The following is a 26,153-nucleotide window of genomic DNA, read 5'->3' on the forward strand; positions in this document are numbered from 1 at the left end:
GAGAGAGAGAGAGGCAGAGAGAGAGAGGGTGAGTTTTTTGTTGTTGCTGTTGTTGCTGGCTCAGCCCACCCTGGGGGTGGGGCTGGCATGGCATATGATGCCGGGATCAAACCTTGGTCCCTGCGTGCTTACCTAAGCTTACCTAAGCAGGTGCTTTAGACCACTGAGCTATCTTGCTGGCCCCAGAGAGAGAAGTTTTAATCTATTTCTGTCCCACCAACCCCAACATATAGCTTCTGTGTGCAGGACTGGTAGGGTTGTCTGTTCTGTTCCCTCCACCTCTGACACAACTGCGTAGTGCACAGTGCAGCTACAATAAATAGTACGTGAATAAGTATATAGATGAAAAGATAGAGTGAATGAAAGGAAAAGTAGAGACGGGTGCGATCTGCGCTGTTCTGTTAGTTTTGTATCCTGGAGAGACACAAAGGTGTCTCCTGGAGCCTCACATAGGCCATCCTGAGAGTGAGGAAGGTTGCCCATCTCCAGGGTTCTGTCAGCATGGACTGGCACAGCTGCTACAGTCCTTTGTCCTGGTGGGGACTGGCCCCAGCAGCACCCTCCCCTTTCTCGTTCCCTGTCCCCACCCTGACTCAGCACGTTGGCACTGTGCGTAGCTCTGGGCCCTGAGGATTCCACAATGAGGCCTTCTATATGTGGCTTCTAAATAAATTGAAATGGGTGAGTAGCATTTGTCATAGCGCATCACTGCCTTTTACTTAGCGTTTTTCTAGTGTAAAGATTCATGGTCAGAAAATAACGTCAAACTTTGTAACAAATGTCATGAGCTGATGACCTAATTGTGCAAATTAGCAGCGTCCTCATGGCTTCAATGTCATCACCAGTCTACTAAAGCTAATCAATGGGGAAATGTTATGTCCTGAACAAATTCCATATTTTATTCTACGAATTTTATTTGTCAGAATCATGTAAATATGTTGCTCTCAAACTAATAGTAATGGCTTATTCGGGGTTTTGTTTGCATAATAAAATACAGTTCTTTGCCTTCAAATGGTTGGAAGCTAAAATCTCAAATAAAACTTATATCACAATAAAGGCAACATCAGAGGACTTTATTTAATGGGGTGAAGGAAATATTTCCTGATATTTTTATTACTATACTGCAGATATGACACCATTCATTTTCCTTCTGTCATAAAAACGGATGAGTAGAGTCTGACAGGCATCACTATAAATAGGTGATAGATTAGCTCAGCACCTTTCCTTGCACAGAGACCTTTCCACACTCAGCTCAGATGGGGACACCAGGACAGAACGCAGGGCCTGCCTCTAGGCGTCTAGGCCAGGGCTTCGCCTTGAGGACTGTTCTCTCACCCCTAGCGCTACCATTTGCTCGGATCCCTAAGGTGCTTTCGGTGTAAAGAAGAAAAAAAAAAGAAAAGAAAAATAAATAAAAGAAGGATGGGGTGGAAGAGATAAATCTTAATTCACATGCTGCAGGACTATCTCTGGGTCTTTGGCACAAAACTTCAAATCCAATCCAAGCACAGGATGTGTATTAGGAGCCTGCAGATTTAAACCTCGTCCACCATGATCAAACTGGATTTATAGGGCGTCGCAGCTCTCCAGACACCAGCCAGCAGCTTATTAATTTAATAGACTCCTGTCCATTCACGGATGTTCCTGCCCTGACAGCCTCTCTAGATAAGGCGAGAGCCTTGTGACAGCGCAGAGGGCACATATATTTTCCTCTGTTTTCTCCTGCATGGGCTTGTGGACAGTCTGAAATGCGTGGCTCAGCAAAATCACTTTTTCCTTCTCTTTTTCCCCCTTCTCGCCTTGCAGGGGAGAGGCCAGGACAAGGGGCCCACGTTCCCACCTCAGAAGCTGTTTAGGATCATGTTTTGCAAAATCACAACGAGTTGATTTAAAGGCATACATTTGGGGACATTTTTACCACAGAAAGAAAAGCATAACAATTTAATGCCCAATATAAATTAAGAGATGTTGGAGAAAGAGGAAAAGCAGCAATAAATGCTCCCATAAAGCAGAACAGCAGCATTTTCTTTCCCTTTCTGTAATGCCATTTGTGGGAATGAGGAGGTGTGCAGGAAAAGCACCACTCATGCTGTTGTTGAAAGGCAAAGCAGGAGGGACTCTGCAGCATTCTCACTCCTCCCTCATGACACTGGTGTGCTCTAGCTGTGCTATTTGTCTCTAGCACACAAGCAAGCTCCCAGCCACAGAGTGGCCACCCCGGCAGGCACCCAGTGAACTGGGTCAGCCGCACTTGTAACTGCTGGGCAAGTCACACTGGTGACCCCTGGGGCTGGCCTCCACCTCGCCAACACATGCCCAAGTTCCCAGTGGCCTGAGGAAATGGGGGTCCGCGTGAAGGGAGCTGCATGGGGCCTGGGTTTCTGTGTTTCTCACACTGTTGGGCATACCACACGTTACATACCAAGGCGGAGGATTTTTAAGAAAGGGTAACCTAGACACAGGTACACTATGGCCCAGTGTCGGCTGGGGTAAAGCGCAGTGGAACAGTGCCTGTTTGGCACACAGCTGAGCTCAGTACGCCAATGGCTCGGCCAGGGCGCAGCCTCAGCACGGCATGGGCTCTTATCACCTGCTTCGCATGTGCATATGGTCGAGGATGACTGTGCTAAGGTACCTTGAGATGGTTGACTCGGGAAGTCTACTGAAGACCACAGGGCCAGGTGGAGCCCTGGGAAGAGCTTGTGCAACACCCTCACGTGGCGTTGGCTTGGTGTCCACTACTGTGAGCGTATACATCACCACCGGCACAGCCGAGTCTCTTGTCTCTTTTCCTGAGCTACGTTTCTATCCACTTCATCTTACTGACAACATGGTCCTTGCCTCCATCACTGACGTGCAGAACTCTGAGGTCAGAATTTCTGAGACTCAGCTTCACTTGTCCTCGTCCTTAGGCCCCTGTATATTTCCCCACACAGGGTTACGAGCAAGGCATTCTGACACCACAGGTGAGAAACATCGGCTGACGCAAGACAGTTCACGCAGAAACCTGTGTTCAAATTACAACAGCGTAAGAATTTATTTGCATAACAAGTTCTGACACTGAAAGACCCTACATCACACTACTTCCTATTTTCTAGACAAATTATGTCTTTTGGACGGGAGAGAAATGCCATGAATTACTCATGTTGTCAAATTCCTGATGAAATCTTAAATCCTCCTGGTGAGCACTTGGTAAAGTTCAGTTTTCAGAGAAAATCCTCTGAAACTTCCATTTCTTGAAAGACAGCACAAGCTAAAGGCTGTTCAACGGGGCAGCAGTCATTCTTGAAAATCTTTATTGACAATGGGCACCAGACAAGGATGATAAATACTGGATTTTCAAAGGAAAAGCGGGCTCGAGGTAATTTATTCTTATTGAATTTCAGTAGGAGGTAGGTAGAACTCTGTAAACAGAGAGGCGCAAAGATGGCATCTGCTTGCACTCCAGCCCCCGTGTCTCTGACCCAGCCCTGGTGGGGACGCTCTCACCTGTGAGAGCCACTGCCACCATGTGTGATGCCCAGCCCGCGGCCTGCTGGCACCAGCTCGTTCCCAGCTCCCAGGCAGCTTCCTCGGCCCAGGGCAGAACCTCAGACAGCAGCAGTTCCTAGGGCTGGATGCCCGGGGCCCACAGGGACCACCCAGAGAAGATCACTGTGCCAGACCCCAAGCACACTATGGCTCTGGGTACCTGCCGCGCCCAGGTGGGTCCCGCTGGTCTCAGGCTCTGCGACACACTTGTGCTGATCTGGGTAGCACAAGGCAGGCTGTGTGGAGGACACGCTCTGCAAAGTCGTCCTCTCCCCCAGCTTGCCCAGCCTCCTGAATCTTATGCTGGACATGGAAACTTGTCCTGCCTCCAGAGAGGATGGCCCCGTGGGACACGGATTCTGAAATGCTCCCACACTGGTGACTGCTGATGCTGGACGAGTAACACCAGAGTTTCCCAAAAGGTGTGCCATGGAGCTCTGAAGTGATAACCCCAAATTCAGTGGACAGACACCGGGGCCGCCTGCGGGGAGGAGAGGTGGACTGCGCACTGGGCGCCTAAGCTCTCTGTTTCCTTGAGGGCTGAGCAAGGGCAACCCCAGGGGACACAGCGCCGACGGCTTCTGAAGGCACCCGAGCTCTGCACACCACGCAGTGAGGTGTGAGGGCAGAGGGCAGAGCTGGCCCAACGGGGTAGGCAGAGGGCAGCGAGAGGGGCGGGCTAGCAACTGCCCCCGACACGTGCTCTGCAACCTGGTGGCAAAGGCGAAGTTCACGGGCCAGGAGGTAACGGAGGGCACGCAGGCGCTCAGCGGAGCCCAGATAAAATGCGGACAGGACAAGAAGCAGAGAGGCTTCCTGGGGAGCCGTGGCGGGCTTCCTGCACTTGCTTCTACTCGCTGTGCTCACCAGAACAACAGCCGAGGGGGACAGATGACAGTGAAGGCAGAGACAGAGAACCAAACGCTGGAACCAGGAAATGGCGCGGCAAGGGCCGAGGGTGGCATGCGAAGCTGACAGCGCAACTGTGAAGTAGCCGGTCCCAGAGGCCGCGGCACTTCTGCAGGGCTCTGGAAAGGCCCCGGAAGCCCAGGCAGGGGCAGGCCAACAGGCAGAGTGCCCAACAGCACAGCGACATCTCCAGCTCTGTCTCTAGAGAACCAGAAGGGAGAAGCCACAGATCTGGGGGCAAGGAGCTGCTGCAGCAGCCCCAGACAAGAATAAAGGACAGCTACCACTCCTCGGCCCCATGCGCCCATCGGGTCCCTGCATGCTGGCTGTGGCTCCCCAGTCCTTGAGAGAACACAGGCATCCTTTGGAGGAGCTCAGGACGCCTGCACGCAGTGTCACTGTGGACCAGGTCACCAGGGTGGGCACCTCCTGTGGTCTACCGACCCCGCTTCCACCACATCACTGCAAACCTACCGAGCACATTCACATCCCAGACAGGGACACAATGGGCAGGAAAAGGTAGAGACACGGTGGGAGGGCATCTTAGCCCGAGGAGACAGGGCACTTCCTGGGCGTCCTACCTTCAGAGAGATACCTAGGTAAACCATGTTGGGGCCTGGGGAGATAGCTCAGTAGAATAAACACTTGCCTGGGCAGCGCAAGGTCCCAAGTTCAATGTCCAGTACCAAAACAAACAAACGAACAAACCAGGGAAACCATGTTGGAAAAGGGAACTAAGGACAAGAAAGCCTCAGATAAATTATAAATTGTAGAGTTGAAATCCAGTAGCTAAGTTAAAGTGTGTTCTTAGAAATTTTTTTGAGACCATCTTAGAAGGTTAAACAAAATTGATGGGAAGATTTCAGAAATATTACACATACATCTGTTTCTTTCTACATTTGGGAGAAAGCCACAATCTACTGGATTATCCTCTCCTGCAATTATTAATAATCCTTGCATGCATACTGTATGCCATGTACTGTTTATAGAACAGACAAAACTCCAGTTGGATCGGCATAGCTCTGGGTGTAGAAGACCCACCTCGGGGAGAGCTGTCACAGAATGGACTAACAGTCTTCACCTTTACCTTGGATGCCATTCCGGCCTCCAGCACAGACTCTTTGTCTCTTGTATGGACTCACACAGGACACTATTTCAAGCTCCACACCCTCAAGGGGATCCAGTGGCTCCTCAGTGCAGAGGGTGACCCTTTGCACTCTTCCACACTGACTCTGTGGGCAGCCACTGAGCCAGTCTTGTAAATCTCACCCATGCGTGCCTGTTGCGTTGCCTCTGTTTCTGCAGTGAGCACTGCCCAATACTGAGGTGAGCAGGACAAGAAGTAGATCCCTCCTGCAGGGACAGCACCCTGTAGGAACAGGGGTAGCACACCTCTCCTTCTCCTTCAGCCTTGGGAAGGCAGAGCAGGAGGCTGATGCCTGAAGGGCAGGAAGGAGGCCCTCACCACTCCCTGACATGGCTGCAACACCAGAGAAGATCTGTAGTTCAAGTCACGCAATCTCTGTATTTGGTTATGGCAGTACAAGTGGACTGAGTCCAAGATGAGGGGGTTCCCATCTGGGAATGGAACCCCTGGCCTTCACTCTGCAGCAAGCCAGAGGCAGGGCAACTGGGATATTGTCTTTTCAAGCAAAGGAAGGTTCCTGAGCTCTGGTGTGGAGTACAGAGAGCAGTGTGGGAAAGAAACCACAGGGCCCGGGGCAGATCCTGGAGGCCTTGAGGTAGGGAAGCAAACACGCAGAGTGGTGAGGACTGGGGCTTGCTCCGTGAAGGCCCACGCAGGAAGCACTTGGGCCTCCACATGCCAGGTGCTATCAGCAACAACGCTCAGCTCTGACGTCACCGTGTGAAAGGAGCCTCAGGTGAGTCGTGAAGATGGGTGGCTTTGCGCCAGTAAGAGTTCACTTAGCAAGCAGGCAGCAGCAGGTCAAACCAGCCCTGTGGACTGCGCTGGACCTCACAGTTGGTCTAATGGTGACAGGAAGCCACCGGCAAGTGGTTTCTAGTCCTACTTTTTCATTTCCTCACAAGAAGCAAGGTCATGGTCTCTTGGGCAATCTTAAGCATTTGAGGAGACAAAAGTCTAACACCGCTCCCCTGATGGACTATTAGAAAAATAAATTCAGATGACCGGGGTATGCAGAAGATCATCAGCACCGCCGTTTCCCGGCAGCTGGAGCGGGGGCAGTGCTAGCTCCCTGCCTTTATTTCATTGTGTGTTTATGAAGGACTCTTTTGGGTCAGCTACTATTCTAAGCACTCTGCAAGTATTAATTCACCTCAGTTTTGTTTGCTACTGACAAGAGAAATTTGGGTTGGTCAGTACATGGAACTGCCAGGCCAATAAAGGCCAGAAAGGAAGACTTAGATGGTGTTTTGAGTGATTGGAATAACAAGCCCATGGACTCTTGAATCAGGCGCTTCAGCATAAGGACAAGAAAATGATGTTGCAGGGCCAGTGGCATGGAAGTCAGTGCATGCTGGAAGACATTAACAAGAAGACCAAGGAAAATGATCTACTGCCATCCTCCAGAGGGGCATAGCCACCAACATAATTTCCCAACAAAGAAAGCTTGATTTTGTAAATGGATGGACATAAGCTACCTTTTCACACAATTATCTTCCTAAAAATCTCACTTTGATCATAAATTCCTCAGATCTATCAATGGCTCTCCATTACCTGCAAGTCCCAGTCTTCTGACCAAGCCTTGAAGTGAGCCAATATGATATGCTCAGAAAACTCTAGAAGGCTGCTCATCCCTGGTCTCATCTGCAAATTCTCTGCTCTAACTAAATTGTGGACTCCCATGCATGTTGTACACTGTAGTCTAAGAGCTTCTTGGCCCGTCACTCAAGCTCCTTAAAATACCCTCCCCTTAATTCACAAAACAATGCTCAGCTTTCCAGCTAGAACGCCACACCCTGGGTCACTTTCCCTTTGAGTGTGTGCTGCTGACAATGTTAACTTGTGACCTCATAAAGAGAGCTTTTTGGGGCCTCAGCAGCCCTGGAGTGTTTCCTGTTAATCTGTATCCTTATAAAGGTTGTCACAGAAGATGCATGGCAGGCTGGCATGATAGCTCAGTGGACTAAGCTCCTACTTAGGCAAGCACAGGAACTGGGGTCTGATCCCCAGCACCACATGCAGCACCTGCACTGCCCCTGGGCATACTGAGCTGGCCATTAGACCAGGTACGGTGGTGCATGCCTATAATCCAGCACTGGGGAGGCTGAAAACAGCAGGATCCCTAAGAGTCCAAGCTGTGTAGTGAGACCCTGTACGAAATACATTAAAAAAAAAAAAAGAGGCACAGCATGTGTGTGTTATATAGAAAATGGTCTTAGGACAAACACAAATTTTGGAATTCATGGAGAGTATGTAAGCAAGTCATTATATGACCAGGAAACAGGTAAACTTCTAGAGGTGTGGAAGCATGTAGGTGAGCCGGAGGCTCCTTTGCTCTCTGGTCTGGGTGGTGTGCCAGAGAGAAGCACGCATGTAGCTCAGGCAAGCAGTGACTGCTTCCTTGAAATTCTTTTTCTTTTTTTATATATATTTTTGGGAAGGGTCTACAGAGTGTTCAGGGTTTCACTACTAGATCAGTCTCATAATGATCCACCTGTTTACAGTCTCCCAAGAGCTGGGATTACAGATGTGTGCCCCCACACCCAGCCTCAATCTCCATCTCAGCACACCCCAGGGGCAGGGTCTGCATGGCAGGCCTGCGGGTTGAGCCCCTGGCCCCTGAGCCTGCTTGCAGGTGCTTTAATCCTCTGAACTATTTGGCTGGCCCTATTTTTCTTAATTTATATTAGAAAAACAATCAAAGAGAAGGAAATTATTTACAGGAAGACTGCAGGTCTGGGTACAGCTTGGGGGCAGGTGTTAGCCCTCGACAGCACACAGACAATATGAAAAATGTCCCCAATCGCATCACCTTCACCAAAACACCAACCTAATTTCACACATTGCCCATCTGCCGTGCTCCTTGTGCACAATTTTAAATAAAACTACAATCATCATGGACAGAAAACCATATATTATTCCTTTTGTTAACCTAGAATTATAATTGAACGTCTTCTTCTATGTAACATAGTGGTGTTCTTTTAACTATCTACAATGGGTTACTTGAGATGCGCGTGCTCTGAGGAGCTGTCCCTCCTTGAGCTGACGGACTTTTCGGGTAGCTTTCAAGATGAGCGCCTCTCTGAGTGACAAGCTCACATCCCTGGGCGATGAGGACGTGCCTCTCCAAAGACCCCGGCTCTTCAGTTCCCATTTTTACGCTTCTAAAATGGATATGTTCCCAGTTCTTACCATGTGCCAACATTCTAACTGGGCTTTCACCCTTAAGAGACAGAAGCTTCAGCCTGCAAGGATCCGGGTGGTTTAGGGTATTTTCCTTTTTCCCTGAGCACAAGATAGCACATCTGACTCACTCAAGTAATTAATGATATTATCATGCTGGGCTACTCACCTGCATCTCATTAAGAAAAACTGCAGTGCTGAGCATAAGCAAACAAATGCATGTTTTCGCTTCATATAGTGCTCATTAATAATGACTCAGAATATAAGCTATCTGCACATCCAGACTGGTGCTGTAATAACACCAATGACTCACGGGCCTGCGCAGGCGAACGGCGAGCATGTCGTGGGGAACAGAAACAACTGAAGGCCTGCTACTGGCCGGAGTGACCGGGGCCTGGCAGGGTCACATGTCTTGACCTTGGGAACCCCTCAAAAGGACAATTTGAGTCAAAACTGGGGTTTTCCAAAGCAGCGATGGTTATAACCACTCATGCCTAGAACAGGAACAATAAATCGCTCGCACCTTAAAACATGCCTCTCATTCTGACAAAACGCCACTAGAAAGAGCTCAGATGTTCAGAAAATGCATTGGGTTTCGGCATCGCGCTATCCTGTGGTGCTCCGCAATCAATTACTGTTATGCCGCCATCATTAATAATTTTCTTAATGAAAATGATTCTGTTGATCTCCGTTGTATTTTAATTATCAGAGTTAAGCATAATTACACTGCAGCTCTGAGCTGGCATGTGGACTCCTTTAGGGCGCAATTTTGTTTTAACACACTGATAATGTAATTTTACATTGTGTCGGTTTGTTTGGTTATTATCCAGTTGTACAATTCCACTGTATTCCTGATAACAGATAATAACCTCAGTACCTCCTATATCCTGAAGTCATTTAAAAAGCAATATTGGAATTCTGTGACTAGCTAAGTTAATCGCCTTATGATTTTATAATTCCCAGTGCTAAATATTTGGTTCAGCCACTCACCCTCTTTTAAGAATACCGTGAAACCAGACGACAGTTATACATTTTCTATGAACTGACTGAATAGTTCAATGCATGCTTAACTGCAAACACATTCTTTCTTTTAAATTAGTTTATCATTTATACACTATTAGGCCTCGTGGTGAGGTTAAATGTCCACTTGTACATAGATGGCTTTGAGGACTGGCTGCTAAACTAGACACCGCTGTTTCAAAACTGTAGTAACAGGCACCAGGGCCTCTCTGTGCAGCAGAAGCAGGCCCAGGGCCAGACTGTCCCGGCTGCCCCTACCACGGGGGCCTCTGGCAGCCACAGAATACCGCTCACCAACCTCAACCACAGGAGGCTTTCTGCTATTACTTCAGCTGAGCTCAGGGTAGGGCCTTGAACCCAGATGACAATCAATTTAATCAACTGCATGGCTAACCCAGTGCAGACAAAGCTTGAAGAGGTCCTACAATGACTCTGACATGACTGCAGTCTTCGAAGTGTGGTTAAGTTCTTTGGTTTCAGGGGCAACAAAGAAACACTCAAGATTAACACTGCTCCTTTAATTCTTGGACACTTCCTTGTTAAGACTAAGTCACAGAATGGTGACTCATCCTTTCCTTTCTAATAAACAGGCCTGTGAATGTGTGGGGAAGGCAGTGACCTGCAACCTGAAGCCGTGGGCCACCGCATGGCACCTTCAACGGTCCACTGGTCACATAGCTGGAAAGTGAAGGCAGCAAGCTTAGGGCTGAACTCCAACATCATTGCCCATGAGCGTCAGATCCTTGAACTTACTCAACCTATCCAAGGCTCAGTTTATTCATCTATAAAATGACAACAGTGCTAAAGTTTGGTATCACAGTCAATAAAAGGTGGAATGTGATTGGAACAGTGCCTGGGTTAGCTCAATAAATGGTGACTGCTACTAATTACTGTTACCTTGCTATCTGCAGCATAGCACGGAATACACTTTTCATTAAAAATTGAAGTACCATGGCCCTTGGGAAAAGCACTGGCTTCCTCAGTTGCAGGCTTTAGGCTTCACTGCAGTGACCCATTTCGGCAGAGTGTGAGGATCCAGTGTGACCAACAGCACCAGGGCGGTGCTCCCGTTTCTTCCCTGTGGACCTAGCCCCAGGGGGCCCCAGGGGGCTCTGCACACTGGTGCAAGAGCAGCATGCAGGCAGCACGGGTCCCTGGCTTGGTTTCCCCGAACTCGCACTGATTTATGACCACAAGGGAAGTTAAGCTGCGCACAGAATATGGCAATGCAATTGTAGTGCAGCACGTGAGAGCAGGCAGTGAGCCGCTTCTTCACAGCTTTGCCGTGCAGGCTTTGCTGACCCGTCTTCAGTGGCTAAGAAACCGGTAGCTAGAAACGGCGGGTGGCGGCCCAGGGTGCCAGCCGTGGAGAGCATCTCCCAGGGCTGTGGGTCAGCTGCGGAAGCAAGCCTGGTACAGGGAAAGCACAGGGAGGCCCGCAGCTCTGATCGATGGTCGACAGCGCTCATTCTCTGAATCCGGGGATCTGAGCAACAACCGCGTGCTGACCTCACCAACGAAGCGCTGCCTGATTTGTTAAGTGGTTAGTGCACAGAGCCGCGTGTGAGGCGCTGCAGGCGCGACTCTGAGTGCTCTCAAGTGACCTCTTCAGTTTTCATATACGATGGAGTCACCATACTTTGAAAAATCTTAGAAAACAAGGAACATCACTGCATATGTCAGGGAGGGAGAGAGCAGGGCTGGGAGACTCTTCGGTCAGGGCTGGGCAGAGGCCACGCCCCTCTTGCGGGCAGAACACCCACCATGTCCGGCCCAAGCCTTTCAGCGTTTCCATCAGCGATAAGCAAATTAGAATGATCTAGAGTCCTCTGGGCTTAACGGCGGAGCAGACGACCCAGCCAGTCTGGGCCTCGCTGTCTGGATGACCTAATTACTTTGTGGAGTGACCAGGGACAGTCGAGGCAGAAAAGCACACATCAGATCGGATGCTACTGCCAAATACTGCCCTTTTCTCTACTTTGATAAAATGAGATGCTAGCCTGTCAGACAGTTCTGAGCGATAGAATATGAGCTATAACAATGGCTTGGCGGACACCCAGACATGGAAGCTTTTCAGTTGTACTTCATTTTGCTACTAGTCCGCATTTAAGAATACTTTAAGAACCAACCCTGTTTCTTACATGGTAATAGTTCCCTGTCACGTGGTCTATCTTTCTATCTTTATCCTGTAAGAAAGTACTATTTCGCAAAATCCCACTGTTAAGCCCTACTTATCAAATGCTGCACACATGAAATCCACGTTTTGCCGTTTATCTATGGTGTGTGTGTGCGTGCATGTGTGCATTGTACATGTATGTGTGCGCAACACATGTCCACACATGCTCATGTGTGTGGGGCACCAGGGCCTCACGCCTGTGAGGAGCCACGTCCAGGACATGCTGCATGTGCAGCAGCTACGGATGGGCCCCAGGACCTGTGTGTGCAGGCAGCAGTTATGGCAGGCTCCAGAACAGACGGCCCTGGGTGGCGTTGTGAGCCAGGGTTCATAAGTAGTTGAGGTTTTTGGCGAGACAACAACCAAGAGCACACTTGCACCACTGGACGTTTGTGCTCTGTGCTTGGAGAGAGCCCCTGACACCTCTGCAGCGATGGCTCTGGCCAGGGACAGTGACGCCAGCCCCAGGAGCCGCCGCTGCAGCAGCTACTCATTGGCTCCACAGGAGATCCTCCGCTTCACCCCAGCGGTCTCCAGGGGCCCTGGTGGTGCAGTGCGACGGTGACAGGGAAGAGCTGCTCCCGGACGGGGTGTCAAATGCCCCAATCCCAGCCCACCCGCAGGCTCTCGTCACTGGTGCTTCTGTGAGAGATGGAAAGTCTGGAGTTCACCAGTGTTGGGAAACTGGTCAGACCCATGCCTGTGCAGGGAAGAAGTCAGAAGACCAAGCGACAGTCTGGGGACAAGGCTGGAGCAGCCGGATCAAGCTTTTCCTGACATAATCTCCCAGGACCTCAATGACAGAAGCAGATGAATCCCTCTCTCCCTGTACTCTTCCACACAAATGTTTTACTAAAGCCCGTTTAAACTGACTCTGTGCCCCAGGAAAACAAAAGAGCCCTAAGGGACGCAGAGCGCAGCGCTTGAGCCTCAGAACCCCCAGAGCCTCGGCCCCCAAGCACGGCAGCTCTAGCAGGTCAGAGCCGCAGCCTCAGGGCGAGGGCGCCCCTGTAATTTCAGGGTCCAGGGAGTGCTTTTTGAAAAGTGCTACATTTTTACACACAGTCTTTGTACTTTTTTAAGTAGAGAAGCCTGCACTTTCCACAGGATTTATTCATCAATTAACAGCGACAGGAGGACGGGCGGAGCGGTATGGTGTGCAGACCAGAACGTGGGGTTCCAAGTCGGCTCAAGGCTGTGCCTGGGGCCACCCTCAGTCCTGCGGCGTGCCCATCACACGTGTGCCGTGTGGAGCACAGCCCGACTCTCAGGGCTATCGCCAGGCGTCGTGCAGGGAGAACACCTGCCTCCTCAGTCCTTGGGTCACACACCACTAGCTACTGCCCGCGGTAAGCTGTGCCCCGCCCTACTTCCTCTTTACCTTGGTAAACGGGGTGGTGGGAAGGGACGTCGGGACAATGCATCTGTAGAACAGGTGCAGCAGTGCCGGCTTTTCAACCGCAACAGCCCCTGTTCCTGTAGGGAGCCCATGCCACGTTGCCTTTTGTAGGTCAAAACTAATGGACATCAGGGCCAGCCAAATAACTCAGCAGATTAAAGAGCCTGCAAGCAGGTGCAGGGGTTGAGGGTTCAATTCCTGGGCCTGCTGTGCTGGCCCTGGTGGTGGCGCACGCCCGTAATCCCAGCTCTTAGGAGGCTGTAGACAGGTGGATCGCTATAAGTCTGATCTAGTAGTGAGACCCTGAACACCCTGTAGACCCTTCCCTAAAATACAAAATAAATAAAATAGAAAAGCTAATGGACATCACCTCTTCACCCAGTTCATCCTCACGGTAGTGCAGGGACTCCAGCGGGCTCTGGGGTGTGCTGGCCTTTTGCTCACCTAATCAACTGGGCCACATTTCTTTTGTGGTTGTAAGTAGTGCAGTGGCAGTACTGCAGTGGCAGAGGTGGTCCTTGCTCTCCAGAGACAGGGTGGTGAGAAAGAGGCTAGCGACAGCTGACTTTACATTTCTGCTTCTTGGGCACAGAAACTAACGACCACAGAGGAAATCAGAGAAAAACTGTGGAAAGAGGCAGTGCAGGAGGCCAGGGAGGGGGTACGGGGTGCCTACTACATGCTGGCGGTCAGCACAAAGGGTGAGACACAGCGGGGCTCAGTGTGTGCTTTATGAAGTGAGCGACTAATGCACATCTAGAAAGGACCCTCAAACTACTACTGACAAATGGGGAGACCAGCCACTATACAAAGAGACACACACATCTCTACAAAGGAGGCTACTGAGCATGGAACTGTAGCTCTGTGAGAGTTAACTCTGTTGAATCTTAACAATGATCTAAAAGAATTCCTGCTTTACAACATGCAATGGATGTAGCTACCATTGCGGTTCCTCCAGGATGTACTGCCATAATGAAGGTCAGGTTTTGCACGACAGAAATCTGTGCCCAAGGATGGGAGGGACACGTAAGACACCTTCTGTCTCACTCTGTCCCTTCAGTGTGGGGACTGGTAAAGGAACTTGTGACGCTATTTCTGTTTGCTTTGATAGACTGCACTGGTGCACCCTGGGGATGTCCACTTCCTTTTTCGCTGGAGCTACCAGAAGCATCCCTAAGGACCGCAGGTTAGAAAATTAGCGGGTTTGGGACCAGTAATTACAGAGAAAAAGGAGTATAATCAGATCCTGGTGTGCAGCTTGTTTTTTTAGCTTGCAAATTCGCTCTTTCCGGTGTTTCAACTTTCAAAGGCACATGGTAGTTTAGAGGCAATCCTCTTATAAGGGTACAAATTGTAATGATTATAGGAACAAGTTGTAATTGTTTCTAGCAAGTTTTTCAGCTTCTTTGATGTGATGATTAGTGTTTTATATGTTAATATATTGATAGGGGCGCTTACTCGCTTGTTCTCGTGCATGCTTTTATGGTTTCTAGGTTCAATGTGCAAGGAAATCTTTGATCTCAGTAGGTCTATTTGGTTAAAAAAAGAAAGCAGAAAGAAATTAAACATGAGAAGCATAGGATTTTGCAATATTTACGAGGAAGTGCGATTAGGGATTTCCCTGGGAGGGAGCAGAATTAGGGCCCAAAACTTAGAGGTGGAGGAAGAGTCGGCGGCACAGCAAGCAGGACGGCGCTGCCTGGTGGTGAGGGTCTAGAGGGTGTCACCAGCGGGCTGGGACGTGAGTGCCAGGCTGAGGTCATGCAGAGCAAACCAAAGGCGTTGCTCTGCAAGCCAAGGTTTCCTCTGGGTTCCCTCTCCTGCCCCTCAGGAGTCAGCACGGTGGGGGAGGAATCTGGGCTTTGCAGTTGTGTTTGTGCTGACCTCAGGAGGTGCTGGGAATGCAGGGCCTCTGGCCGCACACCTGGACATGGGGACCGGAGACGCAAGAGGCCGTTCCCTCCTGATGACTAATGCCTGAGCAGGGCTCAGGCATGCCCTCAAACCCTGGCTCTCCACATACAAAACTTGAGGGAAAGGGACCGTCAGACCACTAACGTGTGCAGTAACCCATGGAGGAGGCGCTGTTTGTGCTGTTCAGGAAAAGAGAAGGGGAAGCCTTGGTGAACGCAGGTTACAGCAGCTGGCTTGAAGGCCTCAGGGAGAGAGAGGGCTTGGCCTCCTGGGGCGCCCACCTGGGTGCTCAGGGGCCCTTCATCAGGCGCAGGTCTCAGAACTTCCAGAGGCAGGAAAGCGATCTGTTTACCTTTGCTGTACACGATGCAGTTGCTCTTGTTGTCCTCCACACCTTGCCAAGTCACATCCAGCAGCCACTTGGGACCGGCTGTCAGCACCATGGGGACCGGAGCCTTTGCCTTCTGCAGAAAGAATGACCACAAACAGATGCCATTTGCTTTTGCTGATTAAGACTCCAACAATAACTATACTAATCACTCTGCTTTTACAAACAACTAAATCTCCCAAACTGCAGCCCAGCTCCCGATTCCCTCATCTCCTGCTATCGTTTCAGGACAACAGAAGCTGAAGGCTTTGCTGCTTTCACTAATCTGAATGTTGCGATGATTGTCAAAGATTTCCCCCCCCAAATGATAGTGGATCAGATCTCCAAGATTAGTCGGATCTCTCCGGCTCCGAATGATAAAGCAAATGGAGATGACTTTCCCTGCAAAGAGCCAAGTGTGTAGAAGTGAACTTTAGACACATTGTACTTTCCTATCAACGGGATCTCACTATTTCCTGAAACAGACAGGAAAGAATTCAAAGAATCAGGATCCATTTCAAAGCTCTCTCCTGAGCAACATTCATATTAGAGGAGGGACTTACGCGGAATGAATAATGAGCCTTCCCAGCCCGTGCGAAGCGGCTCTGCAGTCGCCCCTAGCTGGAATAATAATAGCGCTGATGACCCGCTCTCCGCGGCCTCCAGGAAGCCACAGGAAGAGACCAGGAGTGAATTCAGATGCCCAGCAACTGAAGCATGACGACCCTTGCTGGGCGGCAGGGGCGAGGCCTACCTTTCCAGCAGAACACAGTCGGTGTACACTTCAAACAGGAGGCTCTGCAGGGTGAGCCTTCCTGGCTGCTTGGCACCCACATTCTTTATCTTTAAATCTCTTGTGGGAGATAAACTGGGGGGAAATGCGCAAGCCCCAGCGGGACGGTGCTTCCTAGGGAGTAACTGGGTGTCCCTCGGGGTTTATCGCTCCCAGCCTACATTCTGCTAGTCAAACGCAGCGGAATCCCCCACAGAGGGCAATGCACGGGTCTCCAGGTGACACAAGAACCGAGTCTGCACCTAGCTAGCCGCCCACCGAGGAGACCTCGGCCTTCCTGGGACTGCCCTGCGTGTCTGCACTATCAGGATTTCCCAAACTGGCACTGATGTCTTCATGGATGGAGTCGGCGTGATTGGGATTGCAGTCTCCCAGGAATCCGGATGGTCCATTTCCCCGCAGCAGGATAACGGGGCTACAGCCATCCCAGCTCCTGGCAGTGCCGGATTAATAACCGCCCTGGAGACCAAGGCTCTGCCATGGCTCGGAGTAGCAATCAGGGTACGACAGGCAACAATCAATGGGAAGTAGGCCCAGCTCATGAAAAACACCAACCACAACAGCAAAATTTCAGAAGAAGTCCAAAAACAGCACTTAAATCAAGAAATCAGAAGAAGGAGTAAACCAGTCCAAACACAACAAACGTTAGGTTGCTGATGAGTAATTTTGATTAGTATATATCATATTTCAGTTAATATATTTGTTATATTAAATATATTATCTATATCAAATATGTAATTTGTATTACTAATATGACATTTAAGTATACTAAATACAGTAACTACATAATATGTATTTTAATATACTTTATATATTTGGTTATATTAATATGTATCATTTTTTGATCAAGTTTAACTTAATTTTTAATAATGAATTTTAATAGCAAGCATGAACATGAAAGTCAGGAACAGCAGTGCTGCTATGTCCTGGCAATCTATGCAGAAAGGGTGTTAAGTTACCTACACTGCTATCCGTGTGATCAGCAGTTATTACTTATTTTTGTCCTCAAAGGAGAAATTAAGAAGAAGCAAACACTCAATCTGCAGCAGCCACATCCTGTCCAGTCAGATATTAGGCTCATCATTCAGCGAGTATTTTTCTTTTACTGATGGAACTACAGGTAACCCCACATATTGAGGCCCCAGGTCTCTAGGCGGCGAACGCGTAGTCATGGGGCAGAGGCTGCACCCTGGGAGTTGGTGGTTGCCTGTCTAACAGCTCCTCTCTCTGCTTAAAATAACAGACCTCAGAACAGGCACCGGGTCTTATTTCTATCAACTGACTTATTTCATAATAAATAATTGTTTTAAACTATAATCTTTCCATTCCATAAAAAATCCAGGTGCATTTCTATGCAGTAAATCACCTTCATAATTTTTCACTAGATTAAAAAAAAAAGATCACTGAAATTGCTCAGGAAAACTTTGGCGGTGACTTGCCAAGCAGGCGACTTGCCAGCACCTCAGTCTTCCTCACCCCTTGCGGGGGAGATGAGCAAGTTCTCAGTGAAAAATACAGGTGACTTCTTCAAAGCGTGGCAACAGCTGAACAGGAGCACAGTAGCAAATGCTGAGAGGTGTGCACGCTTGGGCAGGGGCACACTCGGGCAGGTGCACGCTCGGGCAGGTGCATGCTCGGGCAGGTGTACACTTGTGCAGGCAGTTGTGCAGGGCTGAGGCTCACAAGAGAAGGGTGAAGCCCCTGTCCTGAGTCTCATGAGAAGTCAGAGGGGAGGTGTCCTCCAGGGCACGACAAAATATGTAAATATGAGGAGCTTAGAGCTGCGGGCACAGTGTGGCAAAGACTGAGTGCCGGGTGGGATGCAGGCGACTACCATGGGGAGAGGTGGGGACCCTGCCTCAGCATGCTGGACAGTCTTTAGAACTCTGCTTGGTAGGTAGCAAAGGTAGTTTTCATCAACACGATCATCACTAATGCTCCTGTCTCTAAAGGGAAGAGACACAGCCCCACACGTCTCAAGAGCAGATTTAAAACAGGTTGTGAAAGACTTCTACAGATTGGGAAAGTATGGTTCACTCTACGTGTAGAAGGAAGCGAATAAAGATTTTTAAGTGACAAACGAAGGCACTAGGATTTATGCTCTTTGTCGCAGCATTTTGTTAGACATTTTCTTTACTTACTTGGTCCTTATATTTTTTCAAGGAAAGAATTGCTGCTAAATGGTTAAATAATTTCCTTTAGGCAGGCAGAAGAAAGCACCAACGTCTGTGTTAAACTCTCTCCTGCCATCACCCCCAAGGAAGACCGACCAGTCTTGGTTTTCTGCAGCTAAGCCATCTCCCAGGAAACACTCGTTCAGTGCTAAAACCAGACAGTCCTGGGCAAGGCAGGACGCGCTATCCAGCCTTGCCCACCTCGCCTGCTGTGGGACAGGCCAGCGATCCACCTCTCCTGGGCACGTGGCCTGCGCGGGCTCTCTGCTGAATATGTTCTTTCGTTTTCGCTGCTCCAAGATTCCCTAAGAGAGTATGTTCTCTAATTCGGTCCATGAACAAGTCAAGGTTTATGATTAGTTGATCTTAAAAATAGCTGATTAATATCTCTCCACAGTGATAAGCAAGGCACTGTATCTTTCAAGAGTCTGGCTAACACTATGCCTGGGAATGGGTCAAACTTATTAGGAAATTGTACGGATGATCTCTCTCAAATGGGGAAGGGGTCAAGAGCCGGAGGGAATGGAGAAGAAGAAAGGAAAAGAGAACAAAAAAGGGATTCAGATGAGTCCTGTGCACATACCAAAGGATGGGAGCAGTATGTACTGCAAGCACATGCTCATAAAAGATACATACAAAGCAAAAATAAATAAATAAGTAGACAGTCAATTGTTCCAAGAAGGCCCAAAACGTGGAACAGCAGAACGGGCGTGTATTGAAAAGAAAACAATTTGTTCCACCGCAAACCAGTAAGGCCAAAGCAAGGGATGGAGCGAGCACTGCTGAAAGCGGTGCCAAGCTCTAAACTAAATAATAAGTAGAAAAAAGCTCAAGTGACCAGGTATTACCGTTTTCGGGAGGGGAGTCAATTTCTTTCTGAAGAAGTCAACTTTCACAGAGATTGACTGCCTCCAAGGAAGATTACCAAGTGAGAGGAAGGAGTTAGCCAGGATTATGTGAAATCTATACTCCAGAAAATCCATGAGTAGAAAATAACAATATCCACATTGATCATTAGGTTCATTTTCCCATGTCTCTAAGGATTCATAAAAATTCTAGAAAATTAAGAGAAGCAACTTTTAGTCTCTTTGAGTATCTTTAACCACCTTATTTTTTCTTTTCTGTATTTTAGGGAAGGGTCTACATGGTGTTCAGGGTCTCATTATGTAGACTGGACTCGTAGCAATTCTTCAGGTCCCAAGTGCTGGGATGAGAGGTGCACGCCACCACGCCCAGTCTCAATTGTTGTCTCAGCGCACCCCAGGTGCGGGGCTGCATGGCACACCGGGGATCAAACCTCAGCCTCTGCACTCTGCCTAAGCAGGTGCTTTAGTCTGCTGAGCTCTCAGGCCGGCCCTTTACCTAATTTCACAAAGGAGGAAAACAGGCTTAATTACATGCTACAAAGGATGAAAACTAGACACCTGGGAAGGAGGCAGAGCGAGAGGACGCCCAGTGGGCAGGGTTCAGAAGATGGCAATGCCCCAAACCCTGCAAACTGGGCATTTGTGGCCTGACTGGACAAAGGAGTTATAAATATACAAGTAAGGCTTAATACCACATGACAGTCACATCACCTAAGATATTACCCTAATCTTATGAGTTCTTGAAATTATTATTATTATTTTAAAAGGAGAAGAAAAAAATAAGGTTTATTGAAAGCAAGTGTTAATGCTTAATTATTTGGCCAATCTTACATACCTGTATCTGTTAATCTGAGCAACAGATTTGACTATAAAAATACATAATATAACAACATTGTTAATTTTTTATTCTTGTTTTGTAATTCTGTATGTTACTCTGTTTCTGTTTTAGTTTTTACTATTTGTTTTTCTTTTCTCTTTAAAGTAAAATAAAATAAAGTATGTAATATCTATCTGTAGACAGCCCTTTAATGTAGTGTTTTTTGTTATTTGGAATATTTTTAAAATTAATTTTATTGAGAAAAAGTAATGAGACAGTTTCAAAACCAATTTGTAGGACAGTTTCGATAATTAATACATTGCACATTGTTGCCTTCTTCATGGTTATGTATAGTACAAGATGCAGACATGATATTCTGCCCAAACATTATTACTACAAGTCTTTGTTCTCATTGAATTAAGAGCAAATAGCTGTGTATCTATGTTAACTATTTTTATATACAGATACAAAATGGTCCTTCCTTTGTATCCCCTTTTTTTTGCTTAGTTTTGTGAGAGATGAGTATTCCCTTTCCATTTAAATATTGTAGGTGTGTGAATTCAGCAAAATAATCCAATACCCTCCAGTAGTCATAATAGTAACGGGTTATCTGCAGGACTGGCAATGTCAGAAGTTGTTGACTTGAGCCTTTTACAGCTCAGCATATTAATGTGGCTTTACTTTTTATACTTCGGTTTTATACTTTTCTGCAAGATGATTAAGACCAAGATAAAGCAAGACCTACATAACAAGAAATGTAGCTTTTGTATCTAATAAGGTCAGTCAAATCCCCTCCAGACTTATCCTGAAACCCTGTACTGCAGTTTGTAGATCCTTTGTCAATGTCAGCCATGTGGATGAGTCATGGCCATTGCTTGGCCAATGTGCTCTCTGTGAAAGCCTGAGAGAATATTTTCTCTCCATGTGACTCTCCTTAGGCACACTCCACATCATCGATCACTTTCCTCTGTGGCTCCAAGATCTCCTTGATCAGAAAATTTGGGACACAACTGAGTTACAGGATGTCACAGCACAGGTTCTCCTATGTCCTGAGCCTTCACTGACCTTGAAAGGCTAGGGCCAAAATGTTGGCTGTCCTTGCAGCCCTTCTTTTTCTCTAATTTTTGGTTTGTAAATTTAAGTTGCTAACCCTCCAGAAGATAAGCTTAGTGATATTATTACCCTATAACATGGGAAGTTGAGCTTAACCTCGCTATCTATCTGAATTAGACAAGAGAGAAAAAATAAAAGCAGAGAGTGGACCTGAGGGATTCAGACTTTCTCTGCGGCCTTTGAGTTGGAGGTGGAGTCCATGCATGTGACAGGTCTCCTCAGTTGACAGGAAGTGAGGGACGGACTTCCCCAGCTTACGAGGCTGCCTGCTCCCACAAGCCCTTTCAATAAGTTACTCCTAGAGCTTCAGGTGGGGGCATGTCTGACCAGCACCTTCGGCTTAGTCTGCTGGGCCCCAGACTGGATTTATGATCTTCAGAGCTGAAAGACAGTGAACATGTACAGGCCCTTGTTTACAATGGTTCATTTCAACAGCTATGGAAAATGAGCACAAGAGGCGTCCTAACGCACCGATCCACGGTTCAGGAAGTGATGGAATCTCCTGGTTAAATGTGTTCAGACTGTGAACAGCTTTCCCTTGGCTGGAATGCATTACCACCAAGTCTTCAGGGCCATTCCACAGACCCTGATACTCTAATGGTATCATTATCTACATTTTTTTAAACTTTTTTTTTAATTTAGTTTATTTATTTATTTATTTTTGTGTGTGGCCAGCTCAGCCCACCAGGGGGTGGGGCTGGCTGGCATATGGTACTGGGGGATTGAACCGTGATCCCTGCGCTTTGCTGAGCTTGTTCTAAGTAGGTACTTTAGACCACTGAGCCATCTCACCAGCCCCATTATCTACATTCAGCGTTCCTGCCTCCAAGTAGGAGAAAGCATACCATGATGGCTGTACCTGCTTCTGTAGCTGGGAGCATAGGGCATCACCACCGCAAGCAGCACGGCTCTCCAGTTAGACACAACCAAAGGGCAGTGCTGTTATTGGCTTCGATGACCTAGGTGTGAATGCTAACGCATGCTACGGTTGGCTGGATTACACAAAAGTCACCTGAACATCCTGAATCTCAGAGTTGACATCTGCAAAGTGGGAACACCTGTTCCTATCACTAGGTAAGTGTGCTGGTCAGCTGGCCCGGTGTTGAGGGCACTGCAGATCCCCATCGAGCTCTTACGCAATGGCCACACAAACGAATGGACTGAAACAGTAAAACATCAACCAGCATTGGGTAACTCCTCCATGTGTCTCAGGACCAGCAATGTTTACAGCAATTCTCATGGAAGTTGAGGCCAAATGACTACATGCAATGTATCGGTTGGGTCCTGAATCATTAGCATTGCTGGTCATTTCCCATCAGTACATTTTTGAGGCCTCTTTCAAAGTTGAGCATTCAACCCAGGGAACCAAAGAGCAACCAACTAGAGCCATGGCCACACTGAATCTGTGATTGTCCATCACCCGCTTCCTGTTGTTGCCAAGAGAACCATGGGGCCACACAAGAGGGGAGACCCTGAGACCAGTGTTGTGTGGCATCAAAAGAGAAAGGCTTTTTAATGTAAAGATTTGCTGTCACATTAAGCATTCCTGCAACCTAAGTTATCCTTGTGCATACAAAATTTTTCTTCATTTTCCCCATTTTGAAATAAGCTCTAAGTTTCTCCAAGCTAAAGTTTACACTTCATAGATGTCTCTTTCAGTGCGAAATCAATGCGAAGCACGGAATACATGCTTGCAATTTCAGCTAAACTGGATTTTTCTGAAAACAGAAATACTGTGTAGTTGTGAGGCTCCACAATGTAAGTTATAAAAACAGCCTTGCACTCCTGCACACAGTTTGAACCCAGAGTTTCAGGTTTCGACAGCCCACAACTAGACAAACTTGACAAGGACAAAAGGGGTCAAAAGTGTCGCTTCTTCAGAATAATTAGAATCATCTAATGTGGATAAAAGAGGTCAAACTAGCATCCACTTCTCACTAACCTTTGGAGTTACTGGACCGACAAAGGAGGTAGCCTTCAATAACTGTTTATAGCCAAGGCAAAAGGTTAATGGAGATAAAAGTAGACAGCCCGAAGGTAAAGAATAGAGGAGAATTCTAGCCCCAAAATGACACAGTGTTGTCTTCAGGATTCCAAATTCTGTGGGAAAATTCTGTTGAAGATTTCCAAATTGAGAGCTAGGAAGATCTAGATGCTGTGGGGAAATTTTGCTTGCATGAAGAGCTTGTCATGACACCTTTGGAAGGAACGAGAAACAGTAGTCTCCCCAGGTGTCAGGAGCCACACAGCACAAGAGCGTTCTGAGGCCTCACACTAAACTGTGTCTCATGCCACAGAGAACGAGCTTGTCATGTCATTTCTGTACCTGAGACGCGAGAGAAAATGCTCATGGCCTGTTCAGCAAATTCTACCATCTTTCCTTTTAAATTTATGTATGTGCTACAGGGTCTCGCTATACAGCTCGGCCTCACAGTGCTCCTCCTGTTTTAGCCTCCCCAACACTGGGATTACAGGCCTGCGCCACCACGCCTGGTTTTGGTGGCTGGCTCAGTGGGCGCAGGGTGGGGCCCGCACAGCATGCAGTATGGGGATGGAAGCCAGGTCCTTGCACTTGCCAGGCAGGTACTTAGACTGCTGAGCTATCTCCCTTGGCCAAATTCTACCATCTGAACAATTAGTATCTGTTTCTATGCTCTCTGCTATAAAAACATTCTGTAGCAGGCATGAAAGATTTTCAGAATTACTATAGATATTAGATGTACATACTCAGAATGAGAAACTCAAACACACAAATGATGTATGTGTGTACACACACACACACACACACACACAAAACACACACACAATTTCCTGGCCCTTTAAAGTGATAGGCCACCACCACTATCACTCTCCCTCAAAGGAATTATTATCTATGTCTAAGTTTAAAAAACAAAAACAAAGCAAAACAAAACAAGCAATACCGGCCAGGGAGAGAGATCAGCAGCTTAGGAGCCTGCCTGGCCCAAGGTCCCGAGTTTGATCCTTGGTATCAACAAAAAAGGGACTATGCGCTACCTGACTTTGCTCTACAGCACAGAAAATCTCGCACAGCACAAGCGTCACACGGTGCTCCAGGCGTTCCGCACACGGGAACCCAAGTCGCTTTCCGCCCAGCAATCACGGCGACACCGCCACTCTCTTAGCTCCGTGATGCCGCTGGAGACAGGGAGCTTGAGGTTAAGAACCAACTACTCTCTGAAGGGCAAAATCAAGCCCACACCTTGGGCTTACAGGAGAGGGAAGAAGCGCACGAGGCAATCCCGACTGGAGGCCCTGCGCAGTCACACTCTCTTGGCTCCAGCCAGAACGCAGCCTTACGTTCACCTGGATCTGTACGAGGCTAACACGGCCACTGTCACACACTGAGATGGTGCTCATCAGCAAATGGTTTGCACTAAGTCGTGTGCATGGTTGTAGCTGATGATACTAAGCATGCTTGGTTTTTCTGTCTGAAAAGAGTGATACATTTTTAAGAGGAAATCTATTATTTTTTTTACAGTTTCAAAACTGATTAATAGGACAGTTTCAATAATTAATACATTGCACATTGTTGTCTTTGTAGTGGTTATTCATAGTACAAGATGCAGACATGACATCCTGCCCAAACACTATTAGTATAAATCTTTCTTCTCATTGAATTAAGAGAAAGTAGCTGTATATCTATCCTAACTATTTTGAATATACAGATACAAAATGGTCCTTCATTTGTATCCCTTTTTTGTTTAGTTTTGTCAGAGATGGGTATTCCATTGCCACTGAAATATTGTAGGGATATGAATTCAGCAAAATGATCCAATATCCTCCAGTAGTCATAATAGTAGTGGGCTATCCGCAGGACTGGCAATGTCAGAAGTTGTTGACTTGAGCCGTTTGCAGCTCAGCATATTAATATGGCTTTACTTTTTATATCTTGTTCTTATACTTTTCTGCTGGATGATTAAGACCAAGATAAAGAAAGACCTCTATAACAAGAAGTTTAACTTTTGTATCTAAAGTGCCAATGACTTCGTGTAAAATGACGTAACTTAACATGTCACTTTTCAGGCTAAATCTCGAAGAGTGACGTTTTAAGTTATGCCATTTTCCACAAAGTCATTGGCACTATAGGGGCGATTTACAGAGTGCAAGAGCAGGCTCTCGCTGACACTGCCCAGTTATTCTCCGTGACTAACAGATTTAGTGCACGGTGTTTCCAGTCACCCCAGGAAGCAGGTGCGCGGGCTCAGACACCCTGCTCCCATTAGTCCCCTTGCCCGCCCCCTCCTCCTCCCGTGTCCCTAGATCCTGTCCTCCAGCTTTCATGTTGTTACCACTATTATTAGCTCACGTGTGATTGTGGGCTGTTTGTTTGCATATGCAACACATCTTAAATATTTTATGTCTTTCCCCCTCTTTCCCTGCCTTGGATTCTTCATTCTTTCCCATTCACGTAAGGTCTACGGCTCTGCTTCGTTTTATCCATTTTGCCCTTTACTTGGCTTGTACTTTGGACTAATCACATGGGAGCTATCGCATGGTGTCATTCTTCATGACAGAGTAGTAGCCCCTGCCTGCAAGCACCACGCCGTCTTCATGTGTTCCTGTGTCGATGGGCTCACGGCCTGCTTGCAAGCGTTATGCATTCTGAGCTGTGGCTGGGAATGCGGGCATCCGTGCACTGCTATACAGTGGCATCTTCAGCTGTTTGGGGAAGATTAATCTAGAGGGTCAAGATTTTAGGTTTTGAAAAACGTCCATACTGACT

The 26,153-nt window shown here is 47.7% G+C and overlaps 1 protein-coding gene across 1 annotated transcript in view; it reads right to left on the reverse strand.

Moving 5' to 3' along the window:
* Zfpm2 (zinc finger protein, FOG family member 2) overlaps positions 1 to 26,153 on the reverse strand; it is a 349,596-nt gene that overhangs the window by 123,032 nt on the left and 200,411 nt on the right. The window contains exon 4 of the mRNA XM_004642269.2: positions 15,632 to 15,743. Within this exon, the coding sequence (XP_004642326.1) occupies positions 15,632 to 15,743 (112 nt within the window). The remainder of the gene's footprint in view (positions 1 to 15,631; positions 15,744 to 26,153) is intronic.

This window comes from Octodon degus, unplaced genomic scaffold (assembly GCF_000260255.1).
Source record: "Octodon degus isolate 3935 unplaced genomic scaffold, OctDeg1.0 scaffold00148, whole genome shotgun sequence".
NCBI classification, from domain to species: Eukaryota; Metazoa; Chordata; class Mammalia; order Rodentia; family Octodontidae; genus Octodon; species Octodon degus.